The 19,477-nt window shown below is 41.9% G+C and overlaps 1 protein-coding gene across 2 annotated transcripts in view; it reads right to left on the bottom strand.

Annotated features, from left to right (window-relative positions):
- Positions 1–470: 470 nt before the first annotated feature.
- Positions 471–19,477, bottom strand: part of SENP8 (SUMO peptidase family member, NEDD8 specific) — a 40,745-nt gene continuing 21,738 nt past the window's right edge. The window contains exons 2-3 of one of the 2 annotated variants that reach the window (XR_010752027.1): positions 3,507–5,667; positions 471–2,208 (exon numbers count right to left, since the gene is read on the bottom strand). Coding sequence is in view for 1 of the 2 variants with exons in the window: in XM_066388557.1 (XP_066244654.1) it covers positions 4,993–5,631 (639 nt within the window). In the remaining variant the exon portion in view is untranslated. Of the gene's footprint in view, positions 2,209–2,394; positions 5,668–19,477 lie in introns of those variants that run through there. The other variant, XM_066388557.1, reaches the window with a different exon arrangement.

Genomic DNA, 19,477 nt, shown 5'->3' with positions numbered 1-19,477 from the left:
CTGGAGCCTTTTGACTCTAAGAGAAAAGGGAACACAATACTATCAAAATATCTTTTCCGCCTGACTAGGTGGTTGCGCAGTGGATAGAGCGTCGGACTGGGATGCGGAGGACCCAGGTTTGAGACCCCGAGGTTGTCAGCTTGAGCGTGGGCTCATCTGGTGTGAACAAAGCTCACCAGCTTGGACCCAAGGTCTCACGATTGAGCAAGGGGTCACTCAGTCTGCTGAAGGCCTGCAGTCAAGGCACATATGAGAAAGCAATCAATGAACAATTAAGGTGTCACAACGAAAAACTAATGATTGATGCTTCTCATCTCTCTCCATTCCTGTCTGTCTCTATCTATCCCTCTCTCTCTGTAAAAAAAAAAAAAAAAAAGATCTTTTTCCTATTTTTGTCCCATGTAACATCAATTAAGCACATGCATAACTTATAACTTACAGGCTGTTATAATATCTAATGAAATTTTACAAGTATACTCAAGTTCTCCTGTCATTTATGACGCTAACACAAATGGCATACTTGAAGTTTGTAAAAGTATACTCTCCTGGGGCAGTCTAATCGTGTTATGAATTTGGAAAAACAGACTTAGATTTATCTTTTTTATTTTTGTAAAAAGACGTCAATATTATAGTTTAGTTCAAAAAATAATTTCTCGGACAAATCTTAGGGAGTTAGGAAAGGTTGCTTTGATATGTATTAATTCTTGAGAGAGACAATCTGACATCTAAACAGATATATATCAACTATGGTTGCTGGTGCCAACTCAACCTCAACTGGAACCCCAATTTGGGGCAGTGAAGACGAAATTTTTATTTAGTACAAAACAACTCAGTTGTGACACAGCACAGCAGTGATAACAGCACAGCTGTGAGGCAGGCTGGGGCCAGGCTTCTCACCAGCCAGACACATCTGCTGTGCTCCTCACTGGGCTGCTCTGCTCTGTGTCACTCTGTTCTGGTCTGCACTGGTCTGGTCCAGTCTGCTCTAGTGAGGTATCTTCAGTGTTTTAGCTCCATTAGGAAAAGCTGTCTTCAGTAGAAAGGAAAAGTATGCTCTAAGAGTAAGAGGGGAGCTGGCATATATAGACAGAAGTCCCTGTTCCTGGTCCCTGATGGGTCCATCCTCATGCAAATGAGGACTCCAAATCTTCACAGTTTGATTGGTCCAAAAGGCACTATTCTGATTGGTCAGAATGGTGCCTCTCTGATTGGTCAACCAAAGAAACTACAGGGGTGGGGTGGGAATATAGCTGCACAGGTCGGATTAAATGGGGAAAGCCTCAGTCCTTTTGGTTGATAAAGGATTCCAGGAACTCCTTTATAAGAGCTGGCTCAGAGGGCGAAAACAAAGCGCAGGCAGGAAGTTCAGTGTAGGCTTCTCTAGGAAATGCAGTTTGCATGAGAGGCCCCTGTGTAGACATGGCTACTAGGCTGTTTTTTAATTTTTTTAATTTTATCTTTTTAAAGATTTTATGTATTGATGTTACAGAGAGAGAAGAGAGGAGAGGGGAATAGAGCAAGAAGTATCAACTCCTAGTTGTTTCACTTTAGTTGTTCACTGCTTGCTTGTTGCACATACCTTAACCAGGCAAGCCCAGTGTTTCAAACAGGCAACCTTGCTGTTCCAGGTCGATGTTCTATCCACTGTGCAGCCATAGGCCAGACAGGCTGTTTTTTTTGTTGTTTTTTTTAATTTGAACTCAGTTAAGCCATCAGGAGCCCTTCACCATAGGTATCTCCTTTTTCAGAGTCCACACATACTCTGTATTATCAGAAAGACAACCTTTCCCAGAGAGGATTTTACTCAATAATTATTAAAATATTACTCTTACTATTATTTTAAATTTGGCAGCATTTATAACTAGATTTTTAATTAATACTATTTATATTACTTCTTTAACTTTATCTTTATTTAAGGAGGGTAATGTTTTCAGAGAATTTTCTTTATACATGCAGAAATAATTTCATACCATTCTTGTAGTATCAGATTAGTGAATGTTTGCACATACCCAATTTATATAGCTAGTTTTGATTAAAGTTCTTTGTGACATATGTACTATCTTCTATAATAAGAATAATTGATAAGTTTTTTATTCTATTTTCTAGGAATTGTTAAGGTTGAAGCCAACATGAGAGAGAATCTCAATCATACATTATGAAATAAATGTTTGTGAGTGTTTAAGAAAAAAAAAATTACTCTCTTATTATCTACATTCATGGCTTCAACAATCTATTGGGTTGGGGAATAAGTTCGTAGCGTTTTTACCGAACACTTTTATTTAAACAAAAAACAATAATTATATCAATAAGTTAATCAATTATATATTCGCCGTTGCTGTTTACAACCTCTTCCCACCTCTCGACCAATTTGTTGATGCCGTTCCGCCGAAAATTGCCTGGTCTGGTGTCAAAGAAGTTGTTGAGCTAGTTTTTAAGGACCTCTTTGTTATCGAAGGTAACGCCCTTCATATGGTTTGACAGGGAGTGGAAAAGATGGTAATCGGTTGGTGCAAGGTCCAGAGAATACCGCGGATGCTGAAGGACCTCCCATTCGAGCTCTTGGAGTGCGGTTTTGACGACTTGTGCAACATGGGACCTGGCGTTGTCGTGAAGGAGTATGGTTTGACCATGTCGATCAGGTCTTTTCAGTCGAATAGCCTCATTCACGCGGTGTAGCTGGTCAATGTAGAGCTCCTTGTTGACCGTGGCATTCTTTTCGAGCATTTCCCAGTGCACCATGCCCTCCCAGTCCCACCAAACACATATCATGATCTTCTTTGGATGAAGGTCCGGCTTGACTCTCGGCTTTGGTGTATCTCCTGGAGCCACCCACTCCTTTCTTTGCTTCATATTGATGTATAGGCACCATTTCTCATCTCCCGTGACGATTCGGTACAAAAAGCACTGTTTATGACCGCGTGTTGCTCGATGGCGGGCGAGATGCTGAGAAGCAATTTGAAGGCGACTTTCTTTTTTTTTTTTTGTTGAGCTCATGAGGCACCCAGGCTCCCAATTTTTCGGTAAATCCCATTGAATGAAGGTGATTGAGAATCGTTTTATGATCGCAGTTCATTTTTTCCGCCAATTCACGACTGGTTTGGCGACCGTTCTCCTTCAAAAGTGATTTGAGACGTTCTTCATCGAATTCAGAAGGCCTTCCGCTGCGGGACGTGTCATCGATGTCAAAGTCGCCATTTCTGAACTTTGCAAACCATTTCCGTGCTGTAGACTCGCCTATGACACCTTCTCCATACACGTCGCAAATGTCCCGGGCTGCTTCGGCAGCTTTTTGACCTCGATGAAAAGCAAAGAAGAGCAGGTGTCGAAAATGTTGATTTTTGCCTCCTGGGTATTCCATTTCTAAGCCTCAAAACTAATAAAAAATTAAATAACTCAAAAATACAATTAACATAGTTTTGTAGAGCAGAAAGAGTTTTATCGAATGAATACTTACCCTTTGCCAAACAGCAAACAAATCGTTGTAAAATAAAATATAAAAACGCTACGAACTTATTCCCCAACCCAATATGTCACTTACTATATTTCACCTCTATGACGGACTGCCAGTTCCTAATCTTTTTTTTCTGCCTGTCTTCCGAGATGGAAACTCTTTTTGTAGCTTTCTTTTTGTTTTTTTTAGTTCAGCTAGTGTTCACTCAGGCCTTCCATGTAACCAGTACTTATTTATATACTGTGTTTTCCCTTCTTGATTAAAAGGAAGTGAGTTACTGCCTCTGTGGTCACAGAGTGGTGAGGCTATTTTGGGCCATGAAGGCTGAGGGCAGGGTTAGGCTGGGGAGGTAGCTGAAATCAGTTTCATGTCTAATCTTTGGTTTTCAAGTGTCAGTGCATTGCAAATAGAATTAATGTGTGTACCCAACATATCAACATATCATCTGGTTGTTAATTACTTGAAACAACTGAAAAAAACACATCAGTGATTTAGGAGGGACAGCATTTCTTTTTACTGCTGGTTCCACAATTTAAAAATTACATTGTATGCGTTTTGAATTAAGTGAAAAGGTTGAGAAAGATCACTTTTTCTCCTTTGTATCTCAGAAACAAACCAATTTTTAGTTTCTAAAATTCAACTACAAGAATAGTCCTGAAATCACCAAGATACAACTGAGAACAATTCTACCAGATTAAGTATAGAGAAGAGAGAAAAATGATGACTATCATAAAGCAGAAATATTTATCTGAATAACAGATAAACTTGGGAAGTTATCAGCTATGAGTTTTAAGACCACAGAACTTTGGCTATAAGGAAGGACTGTGTACATGGCTAACAGACATGGTTAAGCAAAGTTATTATTAATCCAGAGTAGTAGATCAACCACTCACTGTGCAAACTAAGAGTTTTACCATAGCCATTTAATTTAATGAAGTTACTCAAGATTCTCCCTTTCTTTAAGCATCCAGGACTCAGGTGGGGGAAGATGGGTAACACTATCTTTATCAAATCCTTGCAAAGGGTATGCTGATAGCCAGGAAAGCTTTGCATGGCAAATGGAAGAGCTATCACATAAATGAATAACTGATTTTCATAATATTTAGATCTTGAATTAGGGTAGGTCTTGATCTGCTTCTAGCCAATGGACTGTACAGTAAGGTTTTGGTTCTTCTAGTTTTGTTCTTGCCTTCCTCTAGATTTCACATATTCTTAATTTAACAGGCTACTGCTTTCCTTTGGAATAAGCCAATGTGGCTTAGGGAAACCAAAAGGGAATTAACAAATGTGAAAATAGCTTGCTTTTAAGATTTCAGTGCATAACTTCAAGACATTTTCACAGGATACAGTGCTGCTCTCAAGTTAGGGTTAAAATGAAACTTCCATTAGGATGATACAGATGACCACATTCTTTCAGGAAAAAGAAAGAATCCCAAGCTTGCCTCTGCCAAGCATCTTCCCTCAGGCACTGAGACTGCGGCCATCCAACCAATGGGGACAGGCAGAAAAAGGAGACTTCAAAAGTCACAAACATACAATAGCTAATTTTGAGCAAGTCTGGCAATGAGATCCTTCCATTCTCCCCTCTTCTTTGTGATGTATGTAGGAGTGAGCAGCTGTAATAGTGATTCTGGCTGCTGCCTAAAAAGGTTCTGACACAAGGCCTCAGTGTTGCATATCACGTACATCCCACAGTCATAGCTGTTTTGTTGAGCAGGGGCTTTCTCTTCCACAAAGGCCAGTTTGTCTCCTCTTGTGCCTAAGAAAGCCTCCAATTTCTCTGCTACCTGCTTTGCATGGACTGAGTTGCTTCTGCTATGGGAATCATAATGAAAAAAGCTATTTTTATCTTGGAGATAAACCAGCAAACTCCAGTGGGTTCCCCCAGCTGCCTGGTTGGAATTATCATTGATGGCTAAAAATACAACTCTTTTGTGGGGGAGGTCCAAGGATTCAAGGAACATCGCGATCTCTGCCCGGTTGCTGGTACACTTGATGAATTGGGTGACTTCAGGACTGATGAAGCAGACTTCGTTAGAGCAGTCATGAAACTGGCTGTTGGCAAAGTACTCAAAGGCAAACCCAATAATGTGGTCATTGAGCCAGCTTGGAGGATCCAGTAGGGAGACGTCTGATTGTCGCAGTAGACTGTCCATGTAACTCAAGACTACAGGGTCCATCGTATACTGACCAGGGCAGCTCAGAAATTCCAGAAGCTGAAGGAGAGGCAGAAGACAATATTTACTGTTGAATATGATACTTAGCTGTCAATTAGGGATCATAAATAATAGCTACTCTCACAGGGTTTTGGTAAAGATTAAATACAATTGTAAAGCCTGACCAGGCGGTAGCGCAGTGGATAGAATGTTGGACTGGGATGTCGAATACCCAGGTTCGAGACCCCGAGGTCGCCAGCTTGAGCGTGGGTTCATCTGGTTTGAGCAAAAGCTCATCAGCTTGGACCCAAGGTCGCTGGCTCGAGCAAGGGGTTACTCGGTCTGCTGAAGGCCCACGGTCAAGGCACATATGAGAAAGCAATCAATGAACAACTAAGGTGTCACAACAAAAAACTGATGATTGATGCTTCTCATCTCTCTCCGTTCCTATCTGTCTGTCCCTATCTATCCCTCTCTCTGTAAAAAAACAGAAACAACAAAATAATAAATACAATTGTAAACTGTTTAACAACAATGCCTGGCTAAAAGTAAACATTTTAGGAAACAATAGGTTATGTGTTTTAGGTTAACAATTAGCAAGAATGAAAACTCTGGAAATTTTCTATGCTGAAACAGTAAACATGGATTTTTAATTTCCTTTTTAAATGTAGAGACTGGTTAAAATGATAATTGTTTTACCAAACTCCATGGCATTAACTGTATATTTGGCCCTTTAATGACTATGCATGATAAAAACAGCAAATTATTTTTATATTAAATATAAATTTTCAGAGTCTAAAAAAAGTTACTAATTACCAAGGGAAATAGTTTCCATTTCAACATTAATTTTCAAGAGATAAGATAAAATATTGCTTCCTCATTCCATATTGGAAAGGGACAGTGATTAGAGTTGAGATTTAAAGAAACTGTAATTTCAAGAACAGAAAATCATGAGAATAATAGAAATGAAATTCATTACTGCCTGACCTATGGTGGTGTAGTGAATAGAACGCCGAACTGGAATGCTGAGGTCACTATTTCGAAACCCTGGGCTTGCCAGGTCAAGGCACATATGACAAGTAGCCGATGAACAGCTAGAGTGAAGCACCTATTTCTTGTCCCTCCCTACCCTTCCACCCCTGCTCCTCTCTCTGTAAAATTAATATATAAAATCTTTAAAAAGATGAAATTCATTCCTGATTCTGCCCAGCCAAGAGCGTGAGTGATATAACTAACATATCTCTGCCCATTTCCCATCTTTAATCTCAAGGGTAAGATAATGACTGTGTAATGTTATTGTGTTTCTGGTGTTGATAGGTAGTGTGGCACAGGAATCAGGAGGCCTGGGTCAAGCCCAGCTTTACCACTGATTTGCTGGGGTCATCCTGAGCAAGTTATTGAATAGATCTGTCTTTGTTTTTGTTATCTGTAAAAGGGCATGTATCTGCTTTAAGTACTTCAGAGTTTGTAGAAGAGGCAAAAAAAAATTTTTACTCAAATATATTAAAAGAGCCTAAAATGTACAAATAAGATTTATATCATTAATAGGCTTTTATTGGTAAGATGATCAGACAATCCAAACAGAGCTCCAAATCAATGAAAGCAAGTGAAGTTTAGGAAAAAATATCCTTTCCTCCCTCTCTAAAATCAATAAATAAATAAAAAAAAAAGGGCCTGAACTGTGGTGGCTTAGTGGATAAAGTGTAGACCTGGAATGCTGAGGTTGCTGGTTCGAATCCCTGGGCTTGCCCTGTCAAGGCACATATGAAAAGCAATCAATGAATAACTAAAGTGAAGCAGCTATGAGTTGATACTGCTCGCGCCACTCTCCTCTCCCTCTCCGTAAAAATCAGTAAATAAAATCTTGAAAAAAAAAGATTTAGAGAAAAAGAAAATACTGTTGCAAAAGACTGGGCTAGAATTATGACATCAAGTTAATCAATTCTGGCCATTACGGCAGTTATTTTACCCCTTGGTTACTTCTACTATTAAAACAATAAAATTTGCCTGACCAGGTGGTGGCGCAGTGGATAGAGCGTCGGACTGGGATGCAGAAGAACCCAGGTTCAAGACCCTGAGGTCGCCAGCTTGAGCGCGGGCTCATCTGGCATGAGCAAAGAGCTCACCAGCTTGGACCCAAGGTCGCTGGCTCCAGCAGGGGGTTACTTGGTCTGCTGAAGGCCCACGGTCAAGGCACATGTGAGAAAGCAATCAATGAACAACTAAGAAGTCGCAATGTGCAAAGAGAAACTGATGATTGATGCTTCTCATCTCTCTCTGTTCCTGTCTGTCTGTCCCTGTCTATCTCTGCCTCTGTAAAAAAAACCAAAAAAAACAATAAAATTTTGTGGTACAACCATTTTCATGTAATCAAAACCATGCAAAAACCGCCTGACCTGGTGGTGGCGCAGTGGATAGAGCGTCGGACTGGGATGCGGAAGGACCCAGGTTCGAGACCCTAAGGTCGCCAGCTTGAGTGCGGGCTCATCTGGTTTGAGCGAGGCTCACCAGTGGTCGCTGGCTCCAGCAAGGGGTTGCTCGGTCTGCTGAAGGCCCGCGGTCAAGGCACATGTGAGAAAGCAATCAATGAACAACTAAGGTGTTGCAACGCACAATGAAAAACTAATGATTGGCCTGACCTGTGGTGGTGCAGTGGATAAAGCATCAACCTGGAATGCTGAGGTCACTGGTTCAAAACCCTGGGCTTGCCTGGTCAAGGCACATATGGGAGTTGATGCTTCCTGCTCCTCCCCCCTTCTCTCTCTCCTCTCTCTCTAAAAATGAATAAATAAAAAAAAATTTAAAAAAAAAGAAAAAAAAGAAAAAGAAAAACTAATGATTGATGCTTCTCATCTCTCTCCATTCCTGTCTGTCTGTCCCTGTCTATCCCTCTCTCTGACTCACTCTCTGTCTCTGTAAAAAATAAATAAATTAATTAAAAAAAAACATGCAAAAACCTATATGAAATATAAAAATATAGTAGATAAAGTAAATGAGGTAACTGAGAAGGACCAAACAGGGTCTTATGTGCATAGTTATGTCATAATATGAATTTCAGAAACAATTCAAAGCTGTTTGTGTATGCATGCGTGTGTGTCTGTCTATAAAATAAGATGGCATGAACTAAGATTTTCTTTTCTTCTTTTTTTTTTTAGAGACAGAGAAAGGGATAGATAGGGACAGACAGACAGGAACGGAAAGAGATGAGAAGCATCAATCATTAGTTTTTCACTGCGACACCTTAGTTGTTCATTGATTGCTTTCTCATATGTGCCTTGACTGTGGGGCTACAGCAGACCAAGTAACCCCTTGCTCGAGCCAGCGACCTTGGGTCCGAGCTGGTGGGCTTTGCTCAAACCAGATGAGCCCCGCGCTCAAGCTGGCGACCTTGAGGTCTTGAACCTGGGTATTCGGCATCCCAGTCCAACGCTCTATCCACTGCGCAACTGCCTGGTAAGGCCTAAGATTTTCTTAAGAAGAAAGAATAACATGAGTAGAGACATAAACTAGAACCAGGAACAAAGTTAATAAGGCATAGCCCATTTGTTATGGGTGGGCCACAGACCTGGCTCTAAGCTGTTTGGCGGCTAACCAGAGAGTGTTAAGTTAAATATTCACAATGTCCATAAGGTAGAAACAAAGCTATTGCTCAGGGGAGGTAAAAGCTTTCTTTGTAGTAAGGTCAGACAGTTTTCTTGCAAGAAATTTTCATGGAAGACATCGTGTATCATAATGGACAATGTCTCCCAATACCCTTATAATAGATAAAACTGTTTCAGAGGATTGTTTCTTCTAATAACCCTCAATCTCCACCCTGATGGCAAGTGAGCAAACAGCATCTGCATGAACACTAGGTGCTCAATCTCGATTTCCGAGTACCTGAACAGGAAAAGGGAACGACTGCAGGTGCCTCAAACAAGGCTCCTTCAATCACTCCCCTGTGATGCTAGAGAACACTACGTGGTAGTAAGTGACAGACTGTACTGCCTAGCAAACACCTGGAGACCTGCTTCCTATGCTGCCAGCTGAAATCAGACCCACATCTTAACAGCCAACCCAACTCGGGATAGGAGCCTACAAGGAGAACAGTGCCGGAATAGATAGGCATCTCACACTGGAGGGAGTATCCACAGGCATAAAAGTTTTGTGGTTTGTCTGTTTGATTTTGAAAACATCCAACACAGAGACCATCAAGGACCTAATTCTATTCTACACTGCATGATTGCAATAATTTAACCCCAGTAATTCTAAAGCAAATGGAACCAAACTAGCCTATGGAAAACTATCCTTGGCCTAGAAAAAGAACTCCACATGTGAAGATTTGCATTTTAGATTCAGTTCTGTTACTCATACAATTCTGTGTTATCATGAACTACTTAATTTCTTTAAACCTCAGTTTCTTCTGAAAAGTGAGACTATTAATACAAATACACAAGTTATCTGTCAATGTAAAATGAAGAAACACAGGTAACTAAAATTTAAAAAAATATACAGTATAGTTTTTCCAGATATCTACTGTGTCATCAGGAAATTTATATCCCAATAACTGATAACTGTAATGTATTTAATACAGGTTTATTGAGTGTTTTCTATGTGCTAGCAGCTGGAAATCAGAATGAGAAATAAATAGTCATAGTTTCTACCTGTACTGAGCTTACTGTGCGGTCCCGCCATGCTGGGACGGGGTGTGAGCAGGAGTGAAGGCAAGGATGAAAGGACGATTACTAGGAGCTAATTGGTGACAGGCTGAATTCCAGGTGACAGAGTTTGGGATTTGTACCGGAGGAAAAGGTGAGCCACTAATGACTAGGTCAATGCTTTAGGAAGATGAACAATTCTAATACCATGTAGGATTAATTGTTCAGGAAAGAAACTGGAGGTAGAGATCAATAGATTTTTATTAAAAGTAAAGATAGGAGGACATGACCTAAAACAAGGGAAATGGTAGTGAGAGTGAAGAAGCCAGAAGAAAATATATAGACAGAACCCATAAGTGAGCAAAGGAGGGTGGATCGGATAGGAAAGAATTAGCAATGGCCTGACCAGGCGGTGGCACAGTGGATAGATCATCGGACTGGGATGCGGAAGACCTAGGTTTGAGACCCTGAGTCGCCAGCTTGAGCATGGGCTCATCTGGTTTGAGCAAAAAACAATTCACCAGCTTGGACCCAAGGTCGCTGGCTCGAGTAAGGGGTTACTCGGTCTGCTGAAGGCCCATGGTCAAGGCACATATGAGAAAGCAATCAATGAACAACTAAGGTGCCGCAGTGTGCAACAAAAAACTAATGATTGATGCTTCTCATTTCTCCGTTCCTGTCTGTCCCTGTCTATCCCTCACTCTGACTCTCTGTCTCTGTACAAAAAACAAAAACAAAAAAGAATTAGCAATGATCTGAGGGTTTTAGTTGGAGTGACCGGAAGGATGACAACTCATTATTATAATGCGGTAGGGAGAAGATGGATGGGGACCTAGCAAAAGAACCAAGAACCATATAGAACATCCTGGAGATATTTCCTTTCTATAAAGTGAGCTCTGTGGTTGGCATGTCTGAGATACAATAAAAGTTTGCCAGAGGAATGCAGGGTTCTAAAAAGGGAGTCAGAAAATACAGAGTAGGGGAAAAAAAAGAAATAAGGCCTCTTAAGATTTTTGTACTGTCGCCCTGGCCGGTTGGCTCAGCAGTAGAGCGTCGGCCTAGCGTGCGGAGGACCCGGGTTCGATTCCCGGCCAGGGCACACAGGAGAAGCACCCATTTGCTTCTCCACCCCTCCTCCGTGCTTTCCTCTCTGTCTCTCTCTTCCCCTCCCGCAGCCAAGGCTCCATTGGAGCAAAGATGGCCCGGGCGCTGGGGATGGCTCCTTGGCCTCTGCCCCAGGCGCTGGAGTGGCTCTGGTCGCAATATGGCAACGCCCAGGATGGGCAGAGCATCGCCCCCTGGTGGGCAGAGCGTCGCCCCATGGTGGGCGTGCCGGGTGGATCCCGGTCGGGCGCATGCGGGAGTCTGTCTGACTGTCTCTCCCTGTTTCCAGCTTCAGAAAAATGAAAAAAAAAAAAAAAAAAAAAAAGATTTTTGTACTGTCTGTAACACCCATTTTTTGTTTTGTTTTGTATTTTGTCCATTTCCTTCTGTTGATTAATAGTGAATTCCTTAAGAATGAAAAGACTCTATGTTTTGGGGCAGGCAGGCAGGCTTTGGGTCCAGGCTCTGATTTGGCCACCTGCTATCTATGTGACCCTGGGCAAGCCACTCATCATCCTCTTTCTGGGTGTCATTCTCCTCATCTGATGAATGAGATATTAATGAAACCTGTCTTGCAGTGTTGTTATGCGAGTTGAAAGAGTAAAAACACTCTGCACAGTGTCTGGTATATAGCAGGCTCTCAGAAGAGGTTCGTTTCCTTCCCCGTTCCCTGTATTTGGGATGGTAATAATATATCTTAAGGATTTCTTTCCTTTTTTACTTATTATTTTTTAAAAAATTATTTAGAATATTAAATTTAACAGGGTGACATTGATCAATAAGAGTACACAGGTTGCCTGACCAGGCAGTGGCGCAGTGGATAGAGAGTCTGACTGGGATGCCGAGGACCCAGGTTCGGGACCCTGAGGTCACCAGCTTGAGCGCGGGCTCATCTGGCTTGAGCAAAATAAAAAATGCTCACCAGCTTAGACCCAAGGTCGCTGGCTCAAGCAAGGGTTTACTCGGTCTGCTGAAGGCCTGCAGTCAGGGCACATATGAGAGAGCAACCAATGAACTAAGGTGTTGCAACGAAAAACTGATGATTGATGCTTCTCATCTCTCTCCATTCCTGTCTGTCTGTCCCTATCTATCCCTCTCTCTGTCCCTGTAAAGAAAAAAAAAAAAAAAAGAGTACACAGGTTTCAGCTGAACATTTATATAGCATTTGAACTGTTGATTATTTGTATACCCATCGCCCAAAGTAAGGATTTCTTGAAAATAAGGCATTTGGCCTGACCAGGTGGTGGTGCTGTGGATAGAGCGTCGGACTGGGGAGCGGAGGACCTAGGTTCAAGACCCTGAGATCGCCAGCTTGAGCCCAAGGTAGCTGGGTCTGCTGTAGCCCCCCAGTCAAGGCACATATGAGAAAGCAATCAATGAACTACTAAGGAGCCACAATGAAGAATTGAAGCTTTTGTGCTTGGCCTCTGACATGAGAGGAGGGAATGCTCAACTCAAGAGAGACTGGTTCTCTCTACCTCAAAGTGAAGCAATGATGGGGATGTGCTGTCAGTGTACATGAGCCCCACGATCACAGGGTTTGGTTTATACCTTCCCACTTCTGTAGTGAAATGAAACTAAAATTGAATTCAGTCTAGAACACTTCCTAAATAAAATTTCACTTTTAACAAAAGGGACTATTGTTTTCCTATCAATCTTAAAATCCTTAAAATGCACACTACTTAAATATTTGTCTGTTATAAAAACGGGATAATTAACCCTTTGAGTAGTGAGGTTTTTCTTTTTTTATTAAAGTTATTTTTTTAATTCTCAGTGGGGATTGTGGAGAATGAACTGAATTCTTTTTATTTTTTTTCAGAGACAGAGAGTCAGAGAGAGGGATAGATAGGGACAGACAGACAGGAACGGAGAAAGATGAGAAGCATCAATCATCAGTTTTTCATTGTGACACCTTAGTTGTTCATTGATTGCTTTCTCATATGTGCCTTGACCGTGGGTCTTCAGCAGACGGAGTAACCCCTTGCTCAAGCCAGCGATTTTGGGTCCAAGCTGGTGAGCTTTTTGCTCACACCAGATGAGCCCACGCTCAAGCTTGCGACCTCGGGGTCTCACACCTGGGTCCTTGGCATCACAGTCCGACGCTCTACCCACTGCACCACCACCTGGTTAGGCTATTTGCCTTTTTTAAATGTTGCCTTGCACATTTTTTAAATAAACATTTTTGTATGATCGTACTCTGGATGGTCAGGAGACATGAGAACGTACATGAACGTTTGTACTACTCAAAGAGTTAAATAGAAATAAAACCTAAATTAAAGAAAAAATGTATAATTCAATAGGAGCTGTTATGATTTCCTGCTGATATAAGGGAAGAGGCGGCTGGTTCAGTAGAAAACACGTGAGCTGGAAATCAGAAGACTTGGAATTTGGCTCAGATCTTCAATTAACAAGTCGTTTTACTCCAGAGAAGTCCTTAAACTTCTGGGTCTCAGCTTCATCACCCGTACACAGGTGTTTGGACCAGATAAATAGCAGTTCTAGTTGGGGGTATCACATTCCTCCATGGGAACTTTAAGGATTTCTAGGAATAGGGTCTGAGCACCTATATTTTTAAGATGTTTCCAAGTGATTCTATGATTCCTACAATTCTAAGTCTAAGCCCTCATATTTGCCAATTTTAGAATTTGTCATCCTCTTTTAAAAATCCAAAAAAGTTTTGAGTTTTCTAGTCCAAAGGTCAAGAAACTACAGACCGCAGACTAAATTTGGCCTACTGCCTGTTTTGTAAATGAAGTTTACATAACACAGCCATGTTTATCTGTTTACATACTGTCTATGGCTGTTTTGGAGCTACAAGAACTTTGTATCCTGCAACATCTAAAATATTTGTTTGGTCTCTTAGACTATTACACCAATCCCTGTTATAGATCACTCTTACGTCATTGGTCAAATAAGTTTGTAAATATGATATATAGGTTTGCTCGCTTATAGTTTGCATTGGGTGTGGGAGACAGGCTGTAAGCAGGCAGGGTCATTAAAGCCTAGGCTTAGTTTTAAGACTAAGCCTTTCCCACCCTTTTAATACTAAGATCTTTTCAAAACTAAACTTTTCCCCAGACCATTGAATGTTGCATGATGTGGGGTGGTGCACTCTCATGAGGAATCCCATTTATGCCTCAGATAAGTGACTTTGTATCAGAGACTTCCTTGTTTGTATATTGGATTAAAGGTTTTGATTTCTACACTATAAAATGGAGCAGAGGAGCCAATGCTGGAGGAGAGCAGAGAAAGGCCATGTGGAAGATAGGAGAAGCAGCCAAGATGGTGGAGTGCTGAAGGAGAAGCCAGTTTGTGCAGAGTTTGTGCAGAGAGAAGGAGATGGGGAACAGAGGTGAATAAGGCTGGTGAGCTAGAAAACTTTGATTCTAGGAAACTCGGATGAGTCAGTGGCTTTGGGAACCCTGAATGGAAAGGGAAGTGTTTTCCCACTGTGTGTATTTCTTGCCCGCCAGGTTCAAGCTAGGATATTTTTTTATTTTTATTTTTACAGAGACAGAGAGAGAGTCAGAGGGATAGACAGGGACAGACAGACAGGAATGGAGACAGATGAGAAGCATCAATCATTAGTTTTTTGTTGCGCGTTGTGACTTCTTAGTTGTTCATTGATTGCTTTCTCATATGTGCCTTGACTGCGGGCCTTCAGCAGACTGAGTAACCCCTTGCTGGAGCCAGCAACACTGGGTCCAAGCTGGTGAGTTTTTTTTAGCTCAAGCCAGATGAGCCCATGCTCAAGCTGGCGACCTCAGGGTCTCGAACATCGGTCCTTCAACATCCCAGTCCAACGCTCTATCCACTGCGCCACCGCCTGGTCAGGCTCAAGCTAGGATTAAAGCTAATGGTCCACCATCCTCTGACTCTGCCATTTTTTTACTGTCTGCCTGAATTCAATGAGAACCTGCATGTGGATGGCCCTGATGGTGGCCCCTGGCCTTACATTTGGCATACTCTGTGGCAGGATTCGATACAGATCGGTATGGAGCCACCGCCATCTTTGAGAGGTGGAGTAGAGGACTGGCTGCTGTTATGGTTCCCCATGGCTGTCCTTTTGGGGCCCGTAGGCTGGCTGACTTTTACAGCCATGTGTGAGGAAACCGAGAGCTCTGTGGAAGAGGCTGCCCAGGACCTGCAAACCGAGCAGTGGAAGGAGCTGGAGCAAACATGGGAGAAACAGATGCCGACCCTGGAGCTGAAGCAAGCACAGGAGGAGGCTGACCAGTTTCATAAGATTCATTTGGAAATGGAGCAGCAGCTGGAGAAGGAATCACAGGCTCGTGAGTTGCAGATTGTCCTGAACATTGTGGAGAGCCAGCAGCGGCGGGAGGCCAGGGCTGGGGCTGCAAGGCCCACGGAGCAGAAGGCGGCCCAGGACTCAATCCCGGCAGTGGGAGCTGGTGTGTTCAGTTCTTCTTTGGAGGATGAGGAGCATCGGTCTGGAGTTGTGATCTGCAGTCTCCAGAAGATGAGATGCCAGCTGGAAGGAGCACCTTCTACGGCCCTGGTAGGTCTGCGATTTTGGGACATAGGGGTGAATGCCATCATGCTCTCCGGAGCAGAGATGAAAATGCTGACTGCCAATGCCACATGCTCCTCTTTGGGACAGTGTAAGACCTGCCAGGATGGCAGGGATGAGGGCGGTGGCTGAGGCCCCATGTGTGTGGACTGATTCCTGGACTACGACTGGAGTGGGCACTGGCTCCTTTGTTGGATGGACTTACGGATTTTGGACAATGTGAAATACCCTGATGGCGGTGGGGGATGGCTTTGCTGGAGGCCTTTTCCCTGCCCTGAGAAGCTTTTCTCATGGCTGGAAAGAAGTCCGAGGACATTTTGCGCTTTTGGCAAAGTGCTCAGAGACTGGTGAAGTGCACCTTTGTAAGTGTTGAAATTGTATGATTTGCCATGTGTTGTAATTTGTATAATGTGCCTAATTTCCTTGTGCAGGAATACCTGTGCTTTAGATTATGAAGCGAGCAAAAGGGGTGGAATGTTGGTCAAATAAGTTTGTAAATATGATATATAGGTTTGCTCGCTTATAGTTTACATTGGGTGTGGGAGACAGGCTGTAAGCAGGCAGGGTCGTTTTAGCCTTTTATAGATGCACCCGTTTAATACTAAGATCTTTTCAAAATTAAACTTTCCCCAGACCATTGAATGTTGCATGATGTGGGGTGGTGCACTCTCATGAGGAATCCCATTTATGCCTCAGATAAGTGACTCTGTATCAGAGACTTCTTTGTTTGTATATTGGATTAAAGGTTTTGATTTCTACACTATAAAATGGGGGCAGAGGAGCCCATGCTGGAGGAGAGCAGAGAAAGGCTACATGGAGGAGAGGAGAAGCAGCCAAGATGGTGAAGTGCTGAAGGAGAAGCCAGTTTGTGCAGAGAGAAGGAGATGGGGAACAGAGGTGAATAAGGCTGGTGAGCTAGAAAACTTGGATTCTAGGAAACTCAGATGAGTCAGTGGCTTTGGGAGCCCTGAATGGAAAGGGAAGTGTTTTCCCACTGTGTGTATTTCTTGCCCGCCCGGTGCAAGCTAGGATTAAAGCTAATGGCCCACCAGTTCTTGGCTCTGTTTCATTACCATCTGTCCAAATCAAACGGGAACCTGCATGGGCCAAGTGGCTGTGATGGTGTCCATGGCTACTGGCACTACATATGTAATCTACTATAAATATGTAGGTTGAATTAATAATCTTTCAAAGGTCTAATAAAGCATTGGGGTTATTATTAAAATATCTTAAAGGCATTTTCCAGGTAGAATAACTAATCTTAAACTTGTGGTATTACTGTGGACTGTTTCAATCTGGATTTCTTTGTTCTTTTAGTCTTTTCATTTCAATCTGGATTTTTGATGAGGACATGTTTTAAAAATTCTAATTACAGTGACTATAAATAAGAGTTGTCTAATTTATAGATGCATAACTTAATATTTATTTTATAAGATCAAAAATATACATAAAGATCTTAATTAACAAACAATTCATAAGGTGTCAGCATGAGACATGTCCAAACCTATAGAAAATTTTTACGAGTTTATTTGAACCAAACTGATGACAACTGCCAGGAAGCAAAAGCTCAAGGGATTAAGAAAATGTCCCAGAGAATGGCAGCTTTTGCAGCTTATTTTATACATCAGAATCAAAGAAGATATAAAGGGGTTGCATGAAATCCATTGGTGATAGATTAGGGAGGTGGGAGAAAGCAAAGCAGGGAAATCTCTGGGATTGGATAAAAAGTAAAATGGATAGACACATACTTCTTTTACATAGGTGGTATAGGATCATTAATAGTTAACTGCCTGGCCTGTGGTGGCGCAGAGGCTAAAGCGTTAACCTGAAACGCTGAGGTCACAGGTTTGAAACCCTGGGCTTGCCCGGTGAAGGCACATACAACAAGCAATCAAAGAACAACTAAAGTGGAGCAACTATGAGTGATACTTCTCACTCTCCCCTCTTCTCTCTGTAAAATCAATAAATAAAATCTTAAAAAAACAACAACAGTTAACAGGATAACAATTACAATAAAGGGTTTTGTAGTCTATGCTCTGGTATAGTGATTTTGTCCTCAGGGGTCTGGAAAAAGGAAATTGCCCTGACATTTCAAAGGTATGTTATTGTCGATGCAAAAAGACAAAGACCTTTGTCAGGGAAAATATTGGCTTAGGACATAACTATTTGCCAGGATTTGCTTTTAGTTTTAATTTCAGACCATCCTATGTAGTTACTTTCTGTCTCTGAGTTTGTGAGGCCCTCTATACAGGCTTCCGCTGGGCTTGTCTGGATTAGTATGTGGCTCTTTTATCACTCACAAGGTATGCAGCAAATTTCATAGCTTCTGGGAAAATATGCCTATGGCTGGTGAATGAAGTAGACCAGATAAGTTTGACCTTAGAGCCCAATAGGAAAACAAACTATCTTAGAATTGTGACTTTTACTCATTTTCCCCTCTAATTATTCAGTAAGGGTTCCATAAACAAAACAAAAACAAAAAACAAAACCGGCTTCATTTTCTTAAGTTTTTAAAAACATTACAAAATGCCAAGTGCAGCTTTTCTACTCATTTTAAGTGAAGGTTATAAAAGTCAGTAGTTTCTAAATGTAGTTCCCCTCCTTACTCCCTTGATTTTGTTTCAAACTGTATCACACTGCAAATGCTCACTGATGTGGTCTGGGCTTCTCTGAGGATGCATGGCTAGGTGCTAGTAGGTATCAATAAACAAATCCATCAACAAATAAACAGGCTAATCACAGTGCATCTTCCTAGAGCTTCACTTTCACTAGCTTTTGGGGAAAAGAACTAAGAAATTTAACTGTTGGCTTAAAATATTTTAATTGGTGCCTGATCAGGCAGTGGTGCAGTGGATAGAGCGTTGGACTGGGATGCGGAGAACCCAGGTTTAAAACCTGAAGGTCGTTGGCCTGAGTGTGGGCTTATCTGGTTTGAACAAGGCTCACCAGCTTGAGCCCAAGGTTGCTGGCTTGAGCAAGGAGTTACTCGTCTGTTGCAGTCTGCTTCCCCCCTCCCCTAGTCAAGAAAGCAGTCAATGAACAACTAAGGTGCCACAACAAAGAATTCATGTTTCTCATTTTTCTCCCTTCCTGTCTGTCCCTCTCTCTCACAAAAAAATTTTTTTTAAATTGATAACACCTTTTTCCCCTTCTTTTTCTATCAACATTTTAATATGAACATTTATTTTTTAATTAGTAATATCTTTTTCATTTTTATTTTTTTAGGTTAGAGGAGGGGAGGTAGAGAGAGAGACTCCCACATACACCCAGACCCAGATCCACCTGGAGACACTATCTAGGGATGATTCTTGCAACCAAGCTATTTTTTAGTGCCTGAGTGAATCCTCAGTACCCGAGGCCAATGCTTGAATCAATTGAGCCATGGCTGCAGGAGAGGGGGAGAGAGAACGAGAGAAGGGGTATAGAAGCTGATGGTTGCTTCTCCTGTGTCCTGACTGGGAATCAAACCTGGAACTTCCACATGCCAGGTTGACATTTTACCACTGAGTCAACCAGCCAGGGCCCTAATTGATAATATCCTAATTATTGACAAACATGGGCATATTGTAGCCTAAAATGCAAGTCAGCATTGATTTTA

The sequence above is a fragment of the Saccopteryx leptura genome, chromosome 6, assembly GCF_036850995.1.
Source record: "Saccopteryx leptura isolate mSacLep1 chromosome 6, mSacLep1_pri_phased_curated, whole genome shotgun sequence".
In the NCBI taxonomy this organism is placed as follows: Eukaryota; Metazoa; Chordata; class Mammalia; order Chiroptera; family Emballonuridae; genus Saccopteryx; species Saccopteryx leptura.
The sequence above is the reverse complement of the archived record's forward strand: the minus strand, read 5'-3'. Positions and strand labels throughout refer to the sequence as shown.